The 22,531-nt window shown below is 49.4% G+C and overlaps 2 protein-coding genes across 17 annotated transcripts in view; both read left to right on the top strand.

Annotated features, from left to right (window-relative positions):
* The window catches only part of OTUD5 (OTU deubiquitinase 5), a 36,798-nt gene extending 23,716 nt beyond the window's left edge, over positions 1-13,082 (top strand). For 3 of the 16 annotated variants that reach the window (XM_077988722.1, XM_015127383.3, XM_077988724.1), the window contains 8 exons: positions 109-173; positions 263-419; positions 518-666; positions 9,564-9,767; positions 11,247-11,448; positions 11,539-11,652; positions 11,989-12,147; positions 12,371-13,082. In XM_077988722.1, the coding sequence (XP_077844848.1) occupies positions 109-173; positions 263-419; positions 518-666; positions 9,564-9,767; positions 11,247-11,448; positions 11,539-11,652; positions 11,989-12,110 (1,013 nt within the window). In that variant the 3' untranslated portion in view covers positions 12,111-12,147; positions 12,371-13,082. Of the gene's footprint in view, positions 1-108; positions 174-262; positions 435-517; positions 667-9,563; positions 9,768-11,246; positions 11,449-11,538; positions 11,653-11,985 lie in introns of all 16 variants that reach the window. The other 13 variants (XM_028842466.2, XM_015127382.3, XM_077988723.1 and 10 more) reach the window with 7 other exon arrangements.
* A 3,180-nt stretch (positions 13,083-16,262) lies between these two features.
* Positions 16,263-21,344, top strand: PIM2 (Pim-2 proto-oncogene, serine/threonine kinase). The gene is given in 6 exon segments (NM_001265848.1): positions 16,263-16,494; positions 16,623-16,732; positions 17,435-17,485; positions 19,548-19,920; positions 20,373-20,549; positions 20,648-21,344. Coding segments are annotated over 6 exon segments (936 nt in total). The 5' UTR covers positions 16,263-16,433; the 3' UTR covers positions 20,812-21,344.
* Positions 21,345-22,531: the final 1,187 nt, after the last annotated feature.

Here is a 22,531-nt window from a genome sequence, read left to right as displayed (position 1 = left end):
AGGGAATTTCCCTGGTCCCCCAGCTCCTCCTCCCCAAAGGATGTTCTGTGATTCAGAGCTCTTCTCTGGCATCTCTGACCTAGCCGCTGCTTTCTTCTGCCCCCACAGCTGACCAGGTGTATGGAGACCAGGACATGCATGAGGTTGTGCGAAAGCATTGCATGGACTATCTGGTGAGAAAATGGGGGAGGCCTTTGGGGGAGGGGCAGGGTGGGAGGATTTCTTCTCCACACAGACCTTAACCTTCCAATCTATTCTGTAGATGAAGAATGCCGACTACTTCTCCAACTATGTCACAGAGGACTTTACCACCTACATTAACCGGAAGCGAAAAAACAATTGCCATGGCAACCACATTGAGATGCAGGCCATGGCAGAGATGTACAACCGTCCTGTGGAGGTGTACCAGTACAGCACAGGTACTTCTGCAGTGGGTAGGTGAGGGACCGATGGCACCTCGTTCGAGCCTGCCCTACCTGGCCTGCTGTGGATGCTCCCTCCTTCTCTTTCTCTGCAGAACCCATCAACACATTCCATGGGATACATCAAAACGAGGACGAACCCATTCGTGTCAGCTACCATCGGAATATCCACTATAATTCAGTGGTGAATCCTAACAAGGCCACCATTGGTGTGGGGCTGGGCCTGCCATCATTCAAACCAGGGGTGAGTAGGTCCCTATGCCCAGAATGGCTGCTGGATATAGAGGTCAGAAACCTCTGTTGGAGTCTGTTTTGCCCCTAACTCACAAAACTATCCTGTCTCCTCTCTGGGTCTCCCCTGAGGTCTCACCCTTATAAAAAAAAAATATAGGGAGTTACTCAAGGTGATCTCTCAGGGCTTGTTCTTTGGTCTTGATTTGCCCATCTGAGTTGGCTCACCTATCTTTTGTGCCCATTGGGGTCTGGCATTTTAGGATATGGAGTCCTATTTGGGAGCAGTGAGCCAGGGTCTGCTCTAGGCATCTTGGCATGTATCTTTCTCCCAGGATCATAGTGGTTACAGACAGCCATGGTCACAGAGACATGGGGTACAGGCCTGGCCCCACCACTCACTGGCTGTGTAATCTAGGCAGATTCTATAAGTATTCCAGGCTGGCAGCTTGGCTGATACAGAAAGCACCTCCCACTGGGCCTGGGGCCTAGTAGGTGTTCAGAAGGTGGCAGTGCATTTTCCCAGCACACACTGATAGATTCTCATTTCTTTCTCTCTCTCCCCTCTCCCCTCTCTGTCATAGTCATCTGCTGAGGATTTTGGTATCTTCTATTCAGGTTTCACTTCTACAAACACAAAGTACTCCTGCTTCATTTTCGGAAACACATACCCTAACACCAACACACCCTCCAACATAGTTCTTTTTGTTTTGTTTTTAAATAAACTTAATTTTAGAGCAGCTTTAGATTTACAGAATTACTGCAAAGTGGCTGGGCCCGGTGGCTCACGCCTGTAATCCCAGCAGTTTGGGAGGCCGAGGCCGGTAGGTCACCTGAGGTCAGGGGTTCAAGACCAGCCTGGCTCACATGGTGAAACGCTGTCTCTACTAAAAATATAAAAATTAGCTGGGCATGGCAGCGGGTGCCTGTAATCCCAGCTACTCAGGAGGCTGAGGCAGGAGAATCGCTTGAACCTGGGAGGCGGAGGTTGCAGTGATCTGAGATTGTGCCACTGTACTCCAGCTTGGGCGACAGAATGAGACTCTCTCAAAAAAAAAAAAAAGTTGCAAAGATACTAGAGTTCCCATGTGCCTCACTATGATTAATGTATTAACATAGTACATTTGTCATAGTTAATGAGCTAATATCGATATATTATTAACTAAAGACCATACTTGACTCAGATTACCTCAGTTTTTCCCTAATGACCTTTATCTGTTCCAGGATCCCATCCAGGATGCCATATTATATTTAGTTGTTGTGTCCCCTTTATCTCCTCTTGGCTGTGACAGTTTCTCAGAATTTTTTTGTTTTTGTTTTCGATCTGTTTACTGACTCTCGTTTTGCCTTTTCTAGAATGTCATATAATTGGAAATGTACAGTATGTAGCTTTTTCAGACTGGCTTTTTTCACTTAACACTATGCATTTAAGATTCATCTGTGACTTGTCCTGGTTTAATGGCTCATTTTTTTTTTTGGTGGGCGGGTGGGGAGACAAGGTCTCACTCTGTCACCCAGGCTGGAGTGCAGTGGGGCAATCTAGGCTCACTGTAGCTAGCCTCCACTTCCCAGGCTCAAGCAAGCCTCTCACCTTAGCCTCCCGAGTAGCTGGGAGACTACAGGCACTCGCCACCATGCTTGGCCAGTGTTTTTAAAAAATTTTTTGTAAAAAAAAATGAAAAAAAGTTTTTTTGTAGAGACAAGATCTCAGTATATTGCCGAGGCTGGTCTTGAACTCTTGGGCTTAAGTGATCCTCCCGCCTCGGCCTCCCAAAGTGCTGGAATTACAGGCATGAGCCACTGCACCCAGCTTCCTCTTTTTCTTCAAAAATGTCAGTGTTTTGGCCAGGCGCAGTGGCTCACTCCTGTAATCCCAACACTTTGGGAGGCTGAGGTGGGAGGATCACCTGAGGTCAGGAGTTTGAGACCAGCCTGGCAAACATGGTGAAACCCTGTTTCTACTAAAAATACAAAAAAGAATTAGCAGGGCATGGTGGCACACGCCTATAATCTGAGCTACTTGGGAGGCTGAGGCAGGAGAATTACTTGAACCTAGGAGGCAGAGGTTGCAGTGAGCTGAGATTTCACGAACCCTGCACTCCAGCCTGGGCGACAGCGAGACTCTGAAAGAAAAAATAAAATGAATGTTTTAAGTTTTTGTATTTAATAGACTTAATTGTTTAGAGCAGTTTTAGAATTACAGAACAATTGAGGAGATAATACAGAATTCCCACATATCCTCCTCTTCCCAAACACAGTTCTACTATTATTATTATTATTATCTTTTTTTTGAGACGAAGTTTCGCTCTTGTCACCCAGGCTGGAGTGCAATGGCGCAATCTTGGCTCATTGTAACCTCTGCCTCCCAGATTCAAGTGATTCTCTTGCCTCAGCCTCCCAAGTAGCTGGGATTACAGGCATCTGCCACCACACCCAGCTAATTTTTGTATTTTTAGTAGAGACAGGGTTTCACCATGTTGAAGGCTGGTCTCGAACTCTTGATCTCAGGTGATCCACCCATCTCAGCCTCCCAAAATGCTGGGATTACAGGCGTGAGCCACCGCGTCCAGTTCTGGTATTATTAACAGCTCAGATGATTATGGTACATTTGTTACAATGTGCGAACCAATGTTAATACTTTTTTTTTTTATTTTTTATTTTATTTTTATTTTATTTTTTATTTTTATTTATTTATTTTTTTTTTGAGACGGAGTCTCGCTCTGTCACCCAGGCTGGAGTGCGGTGGCCGGATCTCAGCTCACTGCAAGCTCCGCCTCCCGGGTTCACGCCATTCTCCTGCCTCAGCCTCCCGAGTAGCTGGGACTACAGGCGCCCGCCACCTCGCCCGGCTAGTTTTTTGTATTTTTTAGTAGAGACGGGGTTTCACCGTGTTAGCCAGGATGGTCTCGATCTCCTGACCTCGTGATCCGCCCGTCTCGGTCTCCCAAAGTGCTGGGATTACAGGCGTGAGCCACCGCACCCGACCAATACTTTTTTTTTTTAAAGACAGAGTTTTGCTCTGTTGCCCAGGCTGGAGTGCAGTGACATGATCTCGGCTCACTGCAACCTCCGCCTTCTGGGTTCAAGCAGTTCTTCTGCCTTAGCCTCCTGAGTAGCTGGGATTACAGGTGCCCACCACCACACCTGGCTAATTTTTCTGTTTTTAGTAGAGACAGGGTTTCACCACATTGGCCAGGCTGGTCTGGAACTCCTGACCTCAGGTGATCCAACCATCTCAGCCTTCCGAAGTGCTGGGATTACAGGCGTGAGCCACTGTGCCCAGCCTAATACGTTACTATTAAACGAAGTCTGCATGCCTCCTTAGGCCCCTTTATCTTTGACAGTTTCAGTTTTGTTTTGATGACCTTGATGGTTTTTTAAGGAGTACTGATCAAATATTTTGTAGGAAACATCTCTTTTGAACTTTTTCTCATGTTTAAACTAGGGTTGTGGGACTTAGGGAAGAAGATCACAGAGGTAAAGTGCCATTCTCATTACATCATTTCAAGGGTGTATACAATGAGTGTCATTTATGCCCGTTGGTGTTACCCTTGATCAGCTGGCAGAAGTAGTGTTTGTTAGATTTCTCCACTTAAGGTTACTCTTTCCCACCTTTTCCATACTGTACTGTGTGGAAGGAAGTCACTCTGTGCAGCCCACACCTAAGAAATGGTTATGCCCCATCCCCTTAAGGGTAGAGTATCTGCATAGATTATTTGGAATTCTTCAAGGAGGATCTGTCTCTCATCCTTAACTCATCCTTAATTTATTAATTTTTCCTGTTACTTATTCATCTCAATACGGTCTTTTTTTTTTTTTTTTTTTTTTTTTTTGTGAGACGGAGTTTCTCTCTTGTTGCCCAGGCTGGAGTGCAAGGGCACAATCTCTGCTCACTGCATCCTCTGCCTCCCAAGCAGCTGGGATTATAGGCATGCGCCGCCATGCCCAGCTAATTTTTTGTTTTTTTAAGACAGAGTCTTGCTCTGTCACCAGGCTGAAGTGCAGTGGCACTATCTCGGCTCACTGCAACCTCCACTCCCTGGTTCAAGCGATTCTCCTGTCTCAGCCTCCTGAGTAGCTGGGATTACAGGCATGCGCCACCACACCCAGTTAATTTTTGTATTGTTTAATAGAGATGGGGTTTCACCATGTTGGTTAGGCTGAAGTATTGAACTCCTGACCTCAGGTGTTCCACCCTCCTCGGTCTCCCAAAGTGCAGGGATTATAGGTGTGAGCCACTGCGCCCGGCTGAAACAGCCATTTCTCTAAAGAGCCCTGGAACGTATTGGAGAATGTTAACAGAAGCCAAGACCTAGGTGTTGAATGTGCTCTTCGATATCAGGTTGTCCATGCTTCTAGGCCCTCTCAGACGATAGAACAAGGAGCTACATGTGTGTATAGTGGCCTGTGTACACATATCTATAAATATTTCTACGTGTAACCATGTTTATTTATATTAAACATGAATCCTTACTGATGTCTCCAACTCAGATCCATTATCACATGCTTCATTCTAGCCTTCTCCCCTTGTTCATCTGCAAATTCCCACTCCAACAGTAGATATGCTATCAGATGTATATGCAGTGGCTCCTACCACCCGTTTATGTAACTGCTCACTTCCATATACACATGTAGCAGAATCAGACTTCTTCACCTGTACCCCCGTGGGAAACAACTGTATCACTACAGCACAATGCTACATATAGTTCTTTTTTGCTTTTGGTGTTACAGACTCCATTCATTTTGAAAGTGACCTATTTGTACCCCCACCCCCTTCAAATGAGGTTGTTTCTTTTTTTTTTTTGAGATGGAGTCTCGCTCTGTCACCCAGGCTGGAGTGCAGTGGCGTGATCTCCGCTCACAGCAAGCTCTGCCTCCCGGGTTCACACCATTCTCCTGCCTCAGCCTCCCGAGTAGCTGGGACTGCAGGCGCCCACCACCACACCTGGCTAATTTTTTGTATTTTTAGTAGAGACGGGGTTTCACTGTGTTAGGCAGGATGGTCTCAGTCTACTGACCTTGTGATCCACCCGCCTCAGCCTCCCAAAGTGCTGGGATTTCAGGCGTGGGCCACCGTGCCCGGCCAAGCTTGTTTCATATGTTTGTAATACATTTATATTATTTTGTCACATTTTTGCATTCTATGCTGGGATCTCAGATTTCCTAATTATTTATTTATTTTTGAGACAGAGTCTCACTCTGTCGCCCAGGCTGGAGTGCAGTGGTACAATGATCTCAGCTCACTGCAACCTCTACCTCCTGGGTTAAAGCAATTCTCATGCCTCAGCCTCCCGAGTAGCTGGAATTACAGGCATGCACTACCACGCTTGGCTAATGTTTGTATTTTTAGTAGAGACGGAGTTTCACCATATTGGACAAGCTGGTCTCGAACTCCTGACCTCAGGTGATATGCCCGCCTCGGCCTCCCAAAGTGCTGGGATTACAGGCGTGAGCCACTGCACCGGCCATAGATCTTCTAATTTTTATTTTATTTTATTTATTTATTTATTTATTTATTTATTTATTTATTTTATTTTATGTTTGAGACAGAGTCTTGCTTTGTCACCCAGGCTGGAGTACAGTGGTGCGATCTTGGCTCACTGCAACCTCAGCCTCCCTGGTTCAAGCAGTTCTCCTGCCTCGGCCTCCCGAGTAGCTGGGATTACAGGCACATGCCACCATGCCCGGCTAATTTTTGTATTTTTAGTAGAGACAGGGTTTCACCATATTGGCCAGGCTGGTCTCAAACTCCTGACCTCAGGTGATCCACCCGCCTTGGCCTCCCAAAGTGCTGGGATTACAGGAATGAGCCACCGTGCCCAACCTTCCTAATTTTCTTTTAAATAGCATATATTAAGGTCCACTCTTTGTGTTATACATTCTATGGGTTTTGACAAATATATAATGTCATGTATCTACCATTACAGTATTATTCAGAATAGTTTGACCACCCTTAAAATTCCTCATATTCCATATGTATGCTTATCCCTCCCTTCCTCCCTCTTCCTGCAAACACTAATCTATTATCTTTGTGAGTTTGCCTTTTTCAGAACGTCATATAATTGTAATAATACAGTATGTAGCCTTATGTAGCCTTTTCAAACTGCTTTTTTTTTTTTTTTTTTAAGACTGTACCACTGTTGCCCAGGCTGGAGTGCAGTGGCGCAATATCACTGCAGCCTTGACCTTCTGGGTTTAAGCAATCCTCCCACCTCAGCCTCCCGAGTAGCTGGTACCACAGGTACACACCACCACGCCTGGCTAACTTTTAAAAATATTTTTATTTTGTAGAGACAGGGTCTCACTGTGTTGCTCAGGCCGATCTCAAATTCCTGAGGACAAGTGGTCCTCCAGCCTTGGCCTCTCAAAGTGCTGGTATTGCAGGGCTGAGCATCTTGCAGCCAAATTGCTTTTTTGGCCCTGAAATTAAAATGGTCAATGTGACAGACTGCTTCTTATCACTTAGCATTATGCATTAAGGTTTCTCCATGTTCTTTCATGGCTTGTTAGCTGGTTTCTTTCTTATCACTTAATGTTCCTTTTATGGAGGTACCAGTTTAATTATTCACCTATTAAAAGACATTCTTGGTTGCTTCCAGTTTTTGATGATTATGAATAAAGCTTCTGTAACGTGCATGCAGGTTTTTTTATGGACATAAGTTTTTAGATCAGTTGTATACATACCTGGGAGCAAGATTGCTGGATTGCATTGTAAGATTATGTTTTGATTTTTGAGGAACTGAGAAACTGTCTTCCAAAGTGGCTGTATTATTTGCATGCCCAGCATAACGATTTGGAAGTTCCTGTTGCTCAGCATTACCAGCAATTGATACTATCATTGTGTTGGATTTTAGCCATTCTCTTAGGTGTATAGTGGTATCTCATTATTTTAACTTGCAATTGCCTGTTGGCAAATGCTGTTGAGCATCTTTTCATATGCTTATTTGCCATCTGTATATCTTCTTTGGTGAATTGTGTTTGTGACTTCCTGGCATACAATTCCTAAAATCCTTAGAATCTCCAAAGTGATGCCTTTTTGTATGCTAAAGAGGTGACTGATGGCTGGCAGCCTCTAGGTAGCTTCAGGATGGGGGCTGGTGACCTGAAAGACCAAGGCAGGATTAGAGGTTTGAGACTTTAAGCCCATCCCCCAGCCTTTGGAGAGGGGAGAGAGGCTGAAGATTAGGTTGATCACCAATGTCCAATGGCTTAATCAATAATGCCTACATAATGAAGCTTCCAAAGAATCCCGAAAGGATTGGGTTCTGGGAGCTTCTGGGTAGCTGAATACATGGAAGTTTCTAGAGGGTCGCACCCCAGGGAGGGCATGGAGGCTCTACATCCCTTCCCCCATGTGTTACTCTGTGCATCTCATCTGTATCCTTTGTAATTTTCTCTATAATAAACTGGCAGACGTGTTTCCTGGGTTTTGTGAGCTGCTCTAAGCAAGTTAATTGAACCCCCCAAAAAGTATTGTAGGAATCCCAATTTATAGCCGGTCAGTCAGAAATACTGGAGGCCCAGACATTCGATTGGTGTTCGAAGGGGAGTGGGGGTAGTCTTGTGAGACTGAGCCCTCAACCTGTGGGATCCCAGACTGTCTCTAGGTATTGAATTGCATTGGAGGAGGGACACCAGGTGTCCGCTGCTAGCTGCTTGCTGTGTGGGAAAACACCCTCCCCCCAGCCCGCACATTTGGTCACAGAAGTCTCCTGTGTTGATTGTTGTTGAGTGAGCGAGTAGAAAAAACACTTGGAGTGTGTTTAACACTGCCAGAGTGGTTAAATTTTTTAACTTTTTTTTAAATTAGCTTATTCTAACATAGTTTTACGTTTTTTTTTTTTAACTATTCAGAGTAAAAAATTACATTTTATCTGAATGTAAGGTCTGCAGGAAAAAGAAAAGAATACATTTTACATGATTACTTAACATATATGCATTTGTGTGTGATGTATATATGTGCATTAAAATAATGTTAACTAAAGCTTCATGAAACAATATTTGCACTTATTCCCTGGGATATACTCTGATATTTTCTATTTTTAAAAAATACTGTTGGATCTCATAGCTGGAAAAACAGTACTCTGATGTAGTGTCCTGTAACTCATAGCACCCCACACCATCCATGTTGATAACTGCCCCCTTATTCCCTCACACACCCACTGCTTCCCCTAATCCCTCACATGCTTAAATACTCCCACCCTGTGCTCATATAGCTAATTTTTCTATGTGTCTCATCTGCTCATGTGTGAGAAAGGCCTCAACATTATGAAACAGTCATCACTGGATGGGGCTTCTTTAAATTAAGGCCCAGAGCCAGGCGCGGTGACTCACGCATATAATCCCAGCACTTTGGGAGGCCGAGGCGGGTGGATCACCTGAGGTCAGGAGTTCAAGACCAGCCTGGCCAACATGGTGAAACCCCGTCTCTACTAAAAATACAAAAAAATTAGCCATGGGTGGTGGTGCTCACCTGTAATCCTAGCTACTTGGGAGGCTGAGGCTGGAGAATCACTTGAACCTGGGAGGCGGAGGTTGCAGTGAGCCGAGATCACGCCACTGCACTCCAGTCTGGGTGACAGAGCGAGACTTCGTCTCAAAAAAAAAATCAAAAGCCCAGGTTGGAAGACACCTGACTGCCCCAGTCTCAGTGCCTCAGTTGAGGTGGTTTGGGGGTTGGAGTCAGGTCTTCCAAGCATAGGAGTTTGGAATGACAGGTTCCATATCCCAAGCCTGCTTTCCCCTGGTCCCCAATCATGACGTAGTCTGCGGAGGGTTGCTCTGTGGGAGTACCTGCTTTCCTGTCTCCTTTTTTTCTGGTGCCCCGGGGCCTACCTCGCTGAGCCTGTTCTGGCTCTTGGGCAGGTTCAGTGTGTTATTGCACATCCCTATTCCTCTCCCTCCTTGCAGTTTGCAGAGCAGTCTCTGATGAAGAATGCCATAAAAACATCGGAGGAGTCATGGATCGAACAGCAGATGCTAGAAGACAAGAAACGGGCCACGGACTGGGAGGCCACAAATGAGGCCATTGAGGAGCAGGTGGCTCGGGAATCCTACCTGCAGTGGTTGCGGGATCAGGAGAAACAGGCCCGCCAGGTCCGCGGCCCCAGCCAGGTGGGTTATGGACTCTGTCACAGGCTTGGCCAAGAATCCATTACTTCTCATGATTTGCCCTCAAGTGAGCAGAAAAAAATTAAGCAGTTTTGACATCTGGGAGGGAAGGGAGCATCCAGCACCATCTAACTCATCTTGGTCTTAGTTTTGGCATTATACCTTGGAACTTTAAATACTTGTGCAGAACAGGCACTTAAGGAGTGAGAGGAGGGCAGCCATGCTGCTGGTGACACTAGGGAATAATGGATAGCTTCAGAGACACAAGCTTTCGTTGACTGCCCTTGTGTGCCAGGTCTCTACTGAGAATGTAACATCAGATCTGGACTGCTCTGCCCTCAGCGATCTCATTTGTTGGGGGTGACAACTCATTGGTGGGGTCCTTGACCCTGGCTGGGAGATCAGTGGAGGTGGGGGCTCTGGTTAGTCTTCACAGAGGAAGGCTGAACTGTTAGGGAATCGGGGAGGGGCAGGGCAGACAAGTATCTGAGGAATTGTAAAATCACAAGGAGTTTGGAGTGATTGTAGATGTTGGCTGGCAGGAGCTGAGTTTTATTCCACAAATACTGCCAGTCTGTGCCAGGCCCTGTTTTCAGTATATGGTGATACATAGGTGAGCCCAGCAGACCAAGATCCCCGTCCTTGTGATGCTCACAGTTTTGCAGAGTGAAACAAAATAAACAATAAACATAATGAATAAACTAGTTGGGAAATGCTGTGGATGGAAAGTGTAGAGCCAGGATAAAGGGGCCAAGCAGGGATGTGAGTTCACAGTATGAAATAGCACAGTCAGGGTAGGCCTCAGAGCAGGTGAGATTTGAGCCTTGAAGAAGGTGAGAGTTAGATGAGTGCACATGGAGGGGAGGGCAGCAGGCTCACACACCTGGTGTGACTCAGGAACAGCCCAGAGGGAGGCCAGTGCATCCGAACAGAATGTAGAAGTAGATGAAGTCAGAGAGGTTGTGGGTCCGATTGGGTAGGGGCTTGTGGGCTGTGGCAAGGACTTTGACTTTTACTCTGAGCGAGGCAGAAACCATGGGAGGATTGTGAGCAGAGGACAGACAGGATGTGGTTGGGGATTTAACAAGATTGCCTTGCCTGCTAGTCATCCAGTGGAGTCTCGTGAGTGAGGGCAGAAGCAGGGGCCAGTGAGGAGGAGGCTTCTGCAGCAGGCCAGGCGACTGGTGGCCGCTGCTGGCAGTAGAGGTGGTGAGAAGGGGTTGGATTTGGGATCTATTTTCAAGATAGAGGTAACAGGGTTTCCTGTCACATTGACTGTAGGGGTGTGAGAGAAAGGGTAAGGAGCTCCACCTCTGTCCTGTGAGGAGCCTTGTGGTCCACCGTGTGAGTTGGGATGATGTTGACCTATGTAGAAGCTGTATCATAGCCAAGGTCCTGGGAAGGGAGCCAGCATTCAGGGATGGGTCACAGGAAGGTCATGGTTGCTGGTGGTCCTTAACGCATTTTCCTTCCCCACTGCAGCCCCGGAAAGCCAGCGCCACATGCAGTTCGGCCACAGCAGCAGCCTCCAGTGGCCTGGAGGAGTGGACTAGCCGGTCCCCACGGCAGCGGAGTTCAGCCTCATCACCTGAGCATCCTGAGCTGCATGCTGAATTGGGCATCAAGCCCCCTTCCCCAGGCACTGTTTTAGCTCTTGCCAAACCTCCTTCGCCCTGTGCGCCAGGTCAGTGACTTGCCCACAGGGAATGTGCTGGGAGTTAGGAGGCACTGCCTGGGTCCTGGGTCCCTACCTTTGACTGTCCGTCTGCTTCAGGTACAAGCAGTCAGTTCTCGGCAGGGGCCGACCGGGCAACTTCCCCCCTTGTGTCCCTCTACCCTGCTTTGGAGTGCCGGGCCCTCATTCAGCAGATGTCCCCCTCTGCCTTTGGTAAGCCTCCTTTGTCTGGGGGGATGGAGGCTGCTAGGAGCTGGGAGAGACTGGAAGAAGTGGCAAGTCCTGAGAGGGGGTTTCTGGAGCCTCTGGCCATCTCTCCAAGAAAACAAGGGAGAGGCACTGGAGGGGATTTTTCTGACCCAAAGAATTCGCCCCAGAAGGGTCTGGGGTCTAAGTGGGGTTTCACAGGCCTAGCAGATCCTTCTGTTTGAGAAGGGAGTGAGAAGGGCCCTATGGGATTTCTCCAGAGCCCCAGACGTCGGCACAGGGTGAGGAGAAGGCAGGCTGAGAGCGCTCCATCATCCTTTTCCTCTTCCTCTCGCCCAGCAGGTCTGAATGACTGGGATGATGATGAGATCCTAGCGTCGGTGCTGGCAGTGTCCCAACAGGAATACCTAGACAGTATGAAGAAAAATAAAGTGCACAGAGACCCGCCCCCAGACAAGAGTTGATGGAGACCCAGGGATTGGACACCATCTCCCAACCCCAGTACTCCTGCTCTCCGGTGCCACCTCACCTTCTTTGGCTTCTTCCCTCTTGCCTCCTTCTGTTCTTTCTGCTCTCCCCCCTTTTCCCTCCTTCTCACTTCTCTCTGGCTAGCCCACCCCTGCGCTCCCTCTCATTGCCGCTGCCACTATCACCTGTCTCTCTGCCAGCTGACGTGCCCTGTTGCCCCCCCAACCCCACACAGAACCATCCCTGCATTCCACAGGGGACTCGGGCAAGGGTGCCGAAGATAGACGAGAGGCACACAGAGACAGACCAACTGGCAGCCAGGCAGCCCCAGAGGAGAGAGACATTCAGACAGAGGAAAGTCTCCCTGCCCCTCATTCCTTCCAAGATGAGAAAAACTTGCCCTCCCCCCCCACCCACACTCATGCCAGGGAGGTGGGAGGAAGAAGTGGGAAATTTCCCTTCCCAGTACCCCAAGAACGTCTGAGCCTTCAATGTTGAATTTTTTCTTTATTAAAATGTACTTTTATCTTATAAAATCAACTAATCAAAAATGATATAGACGACAGCAGTGGCTCTGTGAAGGTGGCATCTCTCTGGGCAGGCAGGCCATGGGGCATGGAGGAGGGCACAAAGATGTGGGTTGCTGTCTTCTGGCCTCCAGCTGCATGGAGGCTGGTCCAGGGTCTAGGGTGTGCACTGGGCAAGGGCAGGGCAGGGCGGCAGGTGTCAGGCCGGCTTGGACAATGAAACCCTGACCTTGCTGCATTCCTTTTGCTTCCACCACCACTAGCCTCTTTGGAATCTTGGGGTGGGGGGCATCTTTGGGGATTATGGCTGCCACCCGGGATTTGAGTTATAAGGAGTGTGGGAGCAGCTTTGGCAGATGGGGCACCCGTGCCCTGCAGGTGTTGACAAGATCCACCATCTGTAATGTCCTTGGCACAATAAAACCAAATGTCAGTTTCCCTGAGCAGCTCTGTTCTGTGTGGGGCAGGGGTTGGGCGGGCCTCTGGGCAGAGGAGGCAATGGCACGGACCTTGGCTTGACCTCAGAGGTGTGAGTGCTCTCCAGCAGGGTCTGTCTGGGTGCCTGGTGTTTGTATTTTATTTGCTGCTTATTAAACCTCCTTCTGGACCTATTACCACTGGAAAAGCTGCGTCTTTGCCTGCTGACCCCACCCCTGCCTACCCTATTTCCTGGGGGTGTGATGGTAGCAGAGGACTGTGAGCTTGAACTTCCTGCCTGAATTCCAGCTTCTTTGCCTGCCTCTTACCATGAATGTTGCTCTTTCCTTATCATGATCTGATGAAGAAAAACCTTGGAAAAGTACAACTAATACTTTGTAGCGACATGGGTTTAGTGGAAGTAACCAGAGGGGCCTTCCCCACTAGGTTTTAGAAGGTGAAGGATGGCTAAACCCTTTTTCTTGTCCCCCAGTCTGACACCTCTTTCCCTGCCCTTCCTAGGGGTAAATCCAAGGTAAAGAAGGCTGGCTAGCCCCCAGGTTTTCTCAAGCATCTTTTTCACCATGCCATGATAATGGAGACCCTCTGGCTGGATGTGTGTCTGGCTCTGCAGTTGAGGGCATGGCTAGCTGAGTGGCTGGCTGTGGGGTGTCTCTGGAACCCAATGGCCAAGCATCTATTTGTTGTAGAGTTGCTTTGAAACCTTGCCTGGCATTTTCTAGCTGTGTGGCCCTGGTCAATTCATAGCTTCTCTGAGTTTCAAGTGTCTCATCTGTACAAGAGGTGATTAGGCTGGGTGCAGTGACTCACGCCTGTAATCCCAGCACTTTGAGAGGCTGAGGTGGGTGAATCACCTGAGATCAGGAGTTCGAGACCAGCCTGGTCAACATGGAGAAACCCCATCTCTACTAAAAATACAAAAATTAGCTGGGTGGGTTGTACGTGCCTGTAATCCCAGGTACTTGGGAGGCTGAGGCATGAGAATCACTTGAACCTGGGAGGTGGAGGTTGCGGTGAGCCGAGATTGCGCCACTGCACTCCAGTCTGGGCGACAGAGCGAGACTCCGTCTTAAAAAAAAAAAAAAAAAAATCCCTCATGCTGTCTGCTTGTGATCATCTAGAGGGAATATGTATGATCAAAGTAATGTACTACTGGGCACAGTGCCTGGCACATTGAGAGCACAAATGTTAGTAGTACTATCCTTTTTGTAGAAGTTCCTGCACCGTTTGGCCCCTGCCAATCTCTCACCGCTCTATCCAGTATTCTTGGCTTTTGCCTGCAATTTGCCCTCCCCTGTCCTGAGCCACCAACTTTGTCTTTCAAGACAAGTAGAGGGTCACCTGCTGAGAAGCCCATTCACATTCTCACTTCTATCTAAAAATCTCCCCAGTAACTGTACTACAGATAAACTTCATGGCACAGGTTTGATGCCTGACTTATCTGTACATCTCTAATAGCAACATCCCCATCAAGGCCTGGCAGGCTTATAGCAAACCAACCCCTAATAATGTTGGGTGAACAAAGGAGAATACATGTATGCTTTTTTGGTGGTGTCTGTGTGTGTGTGACTGTGGTGAGTCCAAGTCTTCATGTGCAGCTCACAGTGTCTCCAGTTGTGTGTGTGATGAGGGCTTGTTTCCAGGTGTGTCAGATGGTGACTGAGTGTGGGACTCTTATCTCTGACAGTTTGTGTCTAAAGCCAAGATCAGTGCATGCCTGCGTGGGTCTGTGACAGTGCATCTGTGGTTTCTGTCTGATGGGGTGGATGTCCGTTTGTGTTCCTGCAACAGATTCTGGGTAGCTATTTCTGGACAGTTTGTTCCATTGATAAGCTGCATGTGTCATGGTGTATGTGTGTCTGTGTCTGAACAGGTCTATCCATGTCTGCTTTTGTGACACTGCCACAAATGTGACTCTATCACATCAGTACATGTCTGCCTTCAGAGCAGTGCATGTGTGTTCCTGGAGCATCTGTGTATCTTCTGTGACAGACTCTGTGTCTCTCATTTCTGGGACAGTACAAGTCTTGCTGTGACAGTGCATGTCTGATGGTGACAGTGTGTTTGTGACAGGTTCTGCCAGTGTGTTTGACGGGACATTTCTGTGTTATCACATGGCAAATGTAGGTCTGCGTGAGTGCCTTTCTGTAACAGTGTATCTCTGGGTGTCATTCTAGGACATAACTATTTTTCTGACAGTGTGCCTGCCTGAAAGTGTATGTCAGTCTCTGGCTGCATGTGTATCTAGGTCGTTTCTGTGAATGTGTCTGACAGTATGTGTTTGTGTATATCCTGGCATTCATGTTGTCTTTGGAGTGCATTTTTCTTCCTGGGGTGTGGCGCCTTCTCTGGCTGTTTTTCACAAATTTGTGTCAGGGTTGCCACTTGTCTAGCAGCCTCTATCATGTTTCTCAGTCCTTGCCTCTCTCAACTCCAAGTGCAGCCCATGCCACCACCACTCTGGGCTCACCCCCATCCCCCAAGAACCACCCTCTGCTGTTCTAGATTCTAGACCTGCTGACTGGGCCCAGGGCTCAGGGTTAAAAGCTCCAATAAACACTCCCCAGGCAATGCTGCCTTTGACCAATGCGCACCCGTGGCGTTGATGGTGTGGGTTCCCCCTCCCTGGCTACCAGATATTTCCAGGGCTCTGGCCTCAGCTTTCCAGTGAAGGCCGCCTGGAAGACTCCGGTGAAGGAGTCCGACAAGCACCTTTCGAGACGGGGTCCTGGATAGATTCTTAGAAGCCCGGCCTGGCGCTATCTCTGTGCTAATATCCAGGCAGCGGCGGCAAACCAACTTCCCAGGAAAGGATACTGCGCAGTTATTTTTTAAGTGTAAATACACACACCGCCACCACTACCAACAACAACCCCGCGCAACAACCAAAACAAGCGCGGTGCTGCAAAGGGATTCCCAGAACCGGTTTCCTCTTGGTGTGAGCCCCACCTCAAGCCCCCTCATTTACATGCAGGCCCCGCCTCCTCGGAAGAACCGAGCGTGTATTTGCATAAGGGGGCACTTGAAACGATGAGGGTGGTATGCAAATAAGGAGTGGCTCCGATTGGCTGTGGTACAGCAGGTGCCGCGTCCGGATTGATCAAAGCCAGGTGGGCGGGGCTGTCGCCCAGGGTGACTCTCCCGGGAGGCGCGTGCCCAGGCTCAGTAGCATTGGGGCTGGCGCGCGCGGCGAATCTTAACGCTGCGCCGTCTGCGGGCGCTTCCGGACCACCAGTTTCTCTGCCTTCCACCCTGGCGCCCCCCAGCCCTGGCTCCCCAGCTGCGCTGCCCCGGGCGTCCACGCCCTGCGGGCTTAGCGGATTCAGTGGACTCAATCTGCGCAGCGCCACCTCCATGTTGACTAAGCCTCTGCAGGGGCCTCCTGCGCCCCCCGTGACCCCCACGCCGCCGCCAGGTGAGCACATCCTCCCCTGCTACAACCAGACGGGGTGGGCTGGAATGATGGGTTGCAGCGCGGGGGGAGGGAGTCGTGGCTGGGCTCAGCACGCTACCACCCTGACTTCCTCGCCTCCGCCTGCGTAGGAGGCAAGGATCGGGAAGCGTTCGAGGCCGAGTACCGACTCGGCCCCCTCCTGGGTAAGGGGGGCTTTGGCACCGTCTTCGCAGGACACCGCCTCACAGATCGACTCCAGGTATCCGTCACAAGGGTCTTGGGAGGGTCAGGTGCGTGTGGCGGGGGCGGGGATCCTGGGCCTGGAATGCTGGTTGACCGAGGAGTGAGCCTGCAGAGTGTGTAGAGGACCGGGGGTGTGTGTGTGTGTGTGTGTCCGAGGAGTGAGCCTGCAGTGTGTGTAGAGGGCCAGGTGTGTGTGTGCGTGTGCGCGCGTGTGTGTCGGTCTAGGGGGTTGTGTTGGGGGTGAGGGGACAGGGGGCTTCAGATTCCGGAGGTCCTCGACCCCAGGGTCCAGGCTGCGTATGTGTGGGAAAGCGGGGACCTAGATGTGAGATTTATGGGACTTTTGGAGGTAGGTGTCCAGTGTGAAGTCATACGGACCAGGACCCTGGTACAGAGTTGGGGTGTCGTAGAGCTAAATAGGAAGATTGTGGGCCTGGGGTATCAGGAAATCTAGAACTCAGGACTTGGAGTGATGAGTCCTGGTGCCTGAGAACGGAGAGCCCAGGGCTCAGGAAGGTGAGAGAGATGAACCTGGTTCCGAGGACTTGTAGGGCAGTGGAGACGCCCTGGTATGAGTTGTGTGGGGTGGTGTGGTTGGAGATCAGAAAGACTAGACTGCTGGTAGATGGAGGAATACTGGAGGTAGGCAGAAGGTCTAGACTGGGAGGGGTCTGGGGATCACTGGCTGGCCTCCTTACCATGCCCCTCTCTTCTCCAGGTGGCCATCAAAGTGATTCCCCGGAATCGTGTGCTGGGCTGGTCCCCCTTGGTGAGTACCTTCGGAGCCCTTCCTGACCTACCTATTCCATCACTGATGATGAATTCACCTCCTTGCTTTTCAGGGGATGTATGACTCCCTGGGCCCTGTAACAGTGAGAACACTCCTGCCAGCCCATGTATACTCCCTTGGGGTGACATACAGTTCTGATTTACCCCAATTCCCCTAGAGCCCTGGATTCTCCCCTCCAACAATCCTTTCCCATCCACCCTCCAAACACTGCTGGGGGACTGCCCGCAGGGCATGCTGGTGGGGAACGAGGGGCAGAGGTCACTGGTTACCATGGTGATGGTGGCTGCTTCTCTCCTGCCGTTATAGCGCTAACCGACATCAGGGCGGGTCTGGGCAAGTTGTAGAGTTGGGAGCGCCCCCTGGTGGGCTCTAGAGGAAATTGCGCCTGCGCAATATCGGAATTTTTGCGTCTCGGCGAGAAAACGTCTGCTGCTGTGCAAGTCAGCAGCCTGGCCAGGAGAGGGCTCTACCTCAGCCAAGAAGGTTGCTGGTCGAAGTGTTCCTGCGCAGGGCGTGGGGAGGCGGTTGGGGGGCGGATTTTGTGGCCAGTAGCGTTTATACTTTATTTTTCTTTATTTTTTTGGAGACACAGTCTCCCTCTGTTGCCCAGGCTGGAGTGAGGTGACGCAATCTCGGCTCACTGCAACCTCCGTCTCTTGGGTTCGAGCGATTCTCCTGCCTCAGCCTCCCGAGTAGCTGGGACTACAGGAGCGCACAACCATGCCCAGCTAATTTTCATATTTTTAGTAGAGACAGGGTTTCACCATGTTGGCCAGGCAGGTTTTGAACTGCCGACCTCAGGTGATCCACCTGCCTCGGCCTCCCACAGTGCTGAGCCACCGCGCCCGGCCTCTAATTTTGTATTTTTAGTAGAGACGGGGTTTCTCCATGTTGGTCAGGCTGGTCTCGAACTCCCGACCTCGGGTGATCTGCCTGCCCCAGCCTCCCAAAGTGTTGGGATTACAGGCGTGAGCCACTGTGCAGGGCCACGTTTATGCTTTTTATTGACTAGTTCTAGGTGCTTGGTGATGCTGACAAAATACATGATAACACTAAGTCCTTTTGTACTAGGTCCTTTGCAATAAATCAGTCAGCTGTTTAACAAATTAGGTATATTGAACACCTACTATATGACAGACACAACTCTAGACACTCAGCAAAGTATTACATAATTATTGAGAGCTCATTTTTTGCTAGGGCATTTTTTACTAATTGTTTTACCTGTTTGACAAATATTTATTCAGCCCTACTTTGTTAGCAGCCACTGTTCTAGTGCTTCATATAGGTCCGTGAACAAAACAAACCATTACACAATAACAGTGTTTATTGAGTGCTAACTGCTTGTCAGAGCCCATGCTATCAAGTGCTGTCATCTGTTTAACATTTATTGAGCACCTACTGTGTAAGGTACTATTCTAATATCCTGGGATATGTCAGGGAACAAAACAAAATACCACATAATGGTGCTGCTTCTGCTGAAGGCCTTTTGTTAAAAACCAGTTTTTTCTATTTTTGTTGGTTTTGAGACAGCTGGAGTGCAGTGGTGCGATCTTGGCTCACTGCAACCTTTCCCTTCTGGGCTCAAGGGACCCTCCCACCTCAGCCTCCCGAGTAGCTGGGACTACAGGTGCATTTCATCAAACCTGGCTAATTTTTGTGTTTGTGTAGAGACAGGGTCTTGCCATTTTGCCCAGGCTGATCTTGAACTCTTGGGGTCAAGCAATCCACCCACATCAGCCTCCCAAAGTGCTGGGATTACAGGGATGAGCCTCTGTGCCCGGCCAAACTTTCGTTTATTCAAATGTTTATTGATCTACTACATGCAAGACTTGTGCAGGCTCTTTGCTGGTTTCACCCTCTCAATCACTGTGTGAGTTTGTGTCTTTAGGGAAACTGAGGCCCAGGAAGGGAAGTGAGTTGCTCAACAACACACTGTCAGGAGAAGGGACCCTAATTTGAGCTTAGGTAAAAAGCCTCAGAGCTGTTGCCCTGACATCTGTCTTTTTTCTCTCTCTGCTTCCCACCCTACCTGTTCCCCCAGTCAGACTCAGTCACATGCCCACTCGAAGTGGCACTGCTATGGAAAGTGGGTGCAGGCGGTGGGCACCCTGGCGTGATCCGCCTGCTTGACTGGTTTGAGACACAAGAGGGCTTCATGCTGGTCCTCGAGCGGCCTTTGCCTGCCCAGGATCTCTTTGACTATATCACAGAGAAGGGCCCGCTGGGTGAAGGCCCAAGCCGCTGCTTCTTTGGTCAAGTAGTGGCAGCCATCCAGCATTGCCATGCCCGTGGAGTTGTCCATCGTGACATCAAGGATGAGAACATCCTGATAGACCTACGCCGTGGCTGTGCCAAACTCATTGATTTTGGTTCTGGTGCCCTGCTCCATGATGAACCCTACACTGACTTTGATGGTAAGGCTTCTCTAAATCTCCCTGGAGGGATTGTTTTTACTTGATGGACTCGTGACCTTTGGCCTCCAGTGGTGGGGTATCCTGTAATCCTTGACCCATACTGCATCTGTATAAGATGATCGATTGCTAATACTGGGGATTCTCAGCCTTGCCCTCTGATAAAGTCCATCTTTTAACAGTGCGCTAACCTTATTCTGGGCTCCTATTCTGGTGAGGGTATCCTGTTACTATCCTCAGTATCCTTTCTCTGGTAAAGGGATCCTGTTACTTCTCAATGCTTTTATTCTGTTGAGGGGACTCTGCTATTTATTTTAGCTGCTCTTTATCTAGTGAGGGGACTCTGCTTTTATCTTGAGTGCTCTTAATTGTGGTGAGGCCATCCTTCCTGGGGAGTTTGGGGTTGGAGAAGGGCATCATGAGAGTGAGTGGTCTAACCCCTGGCTTGTGTGCAGGGACAAGGGTGTACAGTCCCCCAGAGTGGATCTCTCGACACCAGTACCATGCACTCCCAGCCACTGTCTGGTCACTGGGTATCCTCCTCTATGACATGGTGTGTGGGGACATTCCCTTCGAGAGGGACCAGGAGATTCTGGAAGCTGAGCTCCACTTCCCTGCTCATGTCTCCCCAGGTGAGGCCTCACTGACCCCAGCCCAGAAGACTCCATCCCTCTCAGGGATCAGTACCCCCTACTGACTGCTAATCTTCCCTCTGCTTCTTGGCCCACAGACTGCTGTGCCCTAATCCGCCGGTGCCTGGCCCCCAAACCTTCTTCCCGACCCTCACTGGAAGAGATCCTGCTAGACCCCTGGATGCAAACACCAGCCGAGGATGCACCCCTCAACCCCCCCAAAGGAGGCCCCGCCCCTTTGGCCTGGTCCTTGCTACCCTAAGCCTGGCCTGGTCTGGCCCCCAGTGGTCGGAAGAGCCATCCCATGGCCATGTCACAGGGATAGACGGACATTTGTTGACTTGGTTTTACAGGTCATTACCGGTTATTAAAGTCCAGTATTACTAAGGTAAGGGATTGAGGATCAGGGGTTAGAAGACATAAACCAAGTCTGCCCAGTTCCCTTCCCAATCCTACAAAGGAGCCTTCCTCCCAGAACCTGTGGTCCCTGATTCTGGAGGGGGAAGTTCTTGCTTCTCATTTTGCTAAGGAAGTTTATTTCAGTGAAGTTGTTCCCATTCTGAGCCCCAGGACTCTTATTCTGATGACGTGTCACCCCCACATTGGCACCTCCTACTACCACCACACAAACTTAGTTCATATGCTCTTACTTGGGCAAGGGTGCTTTCCTTCCAATACCCCAATTGCTTTTATTTTAGTAAAGGGACCCTTTCCCCTAGCCTAGGGTCCCATATTGGGTCAAGCTGCTTACCTGCCTCAGCCCAGGAGTCCTTATTCTGGGGGAGGTAATGCCCTGCTGTTACCCAAGGCTTTTTTCTTTTTCCTTTTTTTTTTTTTTTTTTTTTTTTTTGGGTGAGGGGACCCTACTCTTATCCCAAGTGCTCTTATTCTGGTGAGAAGAACCTTACTTCCATAATTTGGGAAGGAATGGAAGATGGACACCACCGGACACCACCAGACACTAGGATGGGATGGATGGTTTTTTGGGGGATGGGCTAGGGGAAATGAGGCTTGCTGTTTGTTCTCCTGGGGCGCCCCCCTCCAACTTTTGCAGATTCTTGCAACCTCCTCCTGAGCCGGGATTGTCCAGTTGCTAAAATGTAAATAATCACGTATTGTGGGGAGGGGAGTTCCAAGTGTGACCTCCTCTCTTCTCCCCCTGCCTGGATTATTTAAAAAGCCATGTGTGGAAACCCACTATTTAATAAAAGTAATAGAATCAGAAGCGGCTGGCCATTTGTAGGTGTGAGGCTTTTATGGAGCATCTACTTTGCACTGAGATAGACTGTCCCTCTGCTTTGTCCTCAGGAAGCCACAGTCTTATGTTGCCATCCTAAAGACCTTTAAGGGTTCTTGAAACTGCACCACAAAAAAAACAAAAAACAAAAAATCTTGATTCCCCCTGCCCCTGATCTTAAGCAGCGCCCAGTATGTGTAGAAGGGCTGTCTGTTGGAGATACTGTGCATGAAGGTGGAAGGTGTTTAGGGTACATCCCCAATCAAGATGGCCATCTCAGAAGCAGATAAAATACCTTCCCTGGCACCCCAGGGGAAGGAGGAAGCCCTTTTCCCTGTTGGAGAAGAGCCCTATCAGGGTACTGATGAGGGCGGGGCTGGAGTTGGGCACTGACTGGAATCTGTCCAGGGTGTAGTCACCTGTTTTGCTTTTTTTTTTTTTTTTTTTTTTTTGAGACAAAAGTCTTGCTCCGTCTCCCAGGCTGGTGTGCAGTGGTGCGATCTCGGCTCACTGCAACCTCTGCCTCCTGGGTTCACACCATTCTCCTGCCCCAGCCTCTCGAGTAGCTGGGACTACAGGCGTCCGCCACCACGCCCGGCTAATTTTTTGCATTTTAGTAGAAACGGGGTTTCACCGTGTTCACCAGGATGGTCTCGATTTCCTGACCTTGTGATCCGCCCGCCTCGGCCTCCCAAAGTGCTGGGATTACAGGCGTGAGCCACCGCATCCACCCTGTTTTGCTCTT

This window comes from Macaca mulatta, chromosome X (assembly GCF_049350105.2).
Source record: "Macaca mulatta isolate MMU2019108-1 chromosome X, T2T-MMU8v2.0, whole genome shotgun sequence".
In the NCBI taxonomy this organism is placed as follows: domain Eukaryota; kingdom Metazoa; phylum Chordata; class Mammalia; order Primates; family Cercopithecidae; genus Macaca; species Macaca mulatta.
This window is presented reverse-complemented; position numbering and strand designations above follow the sequence as displayed.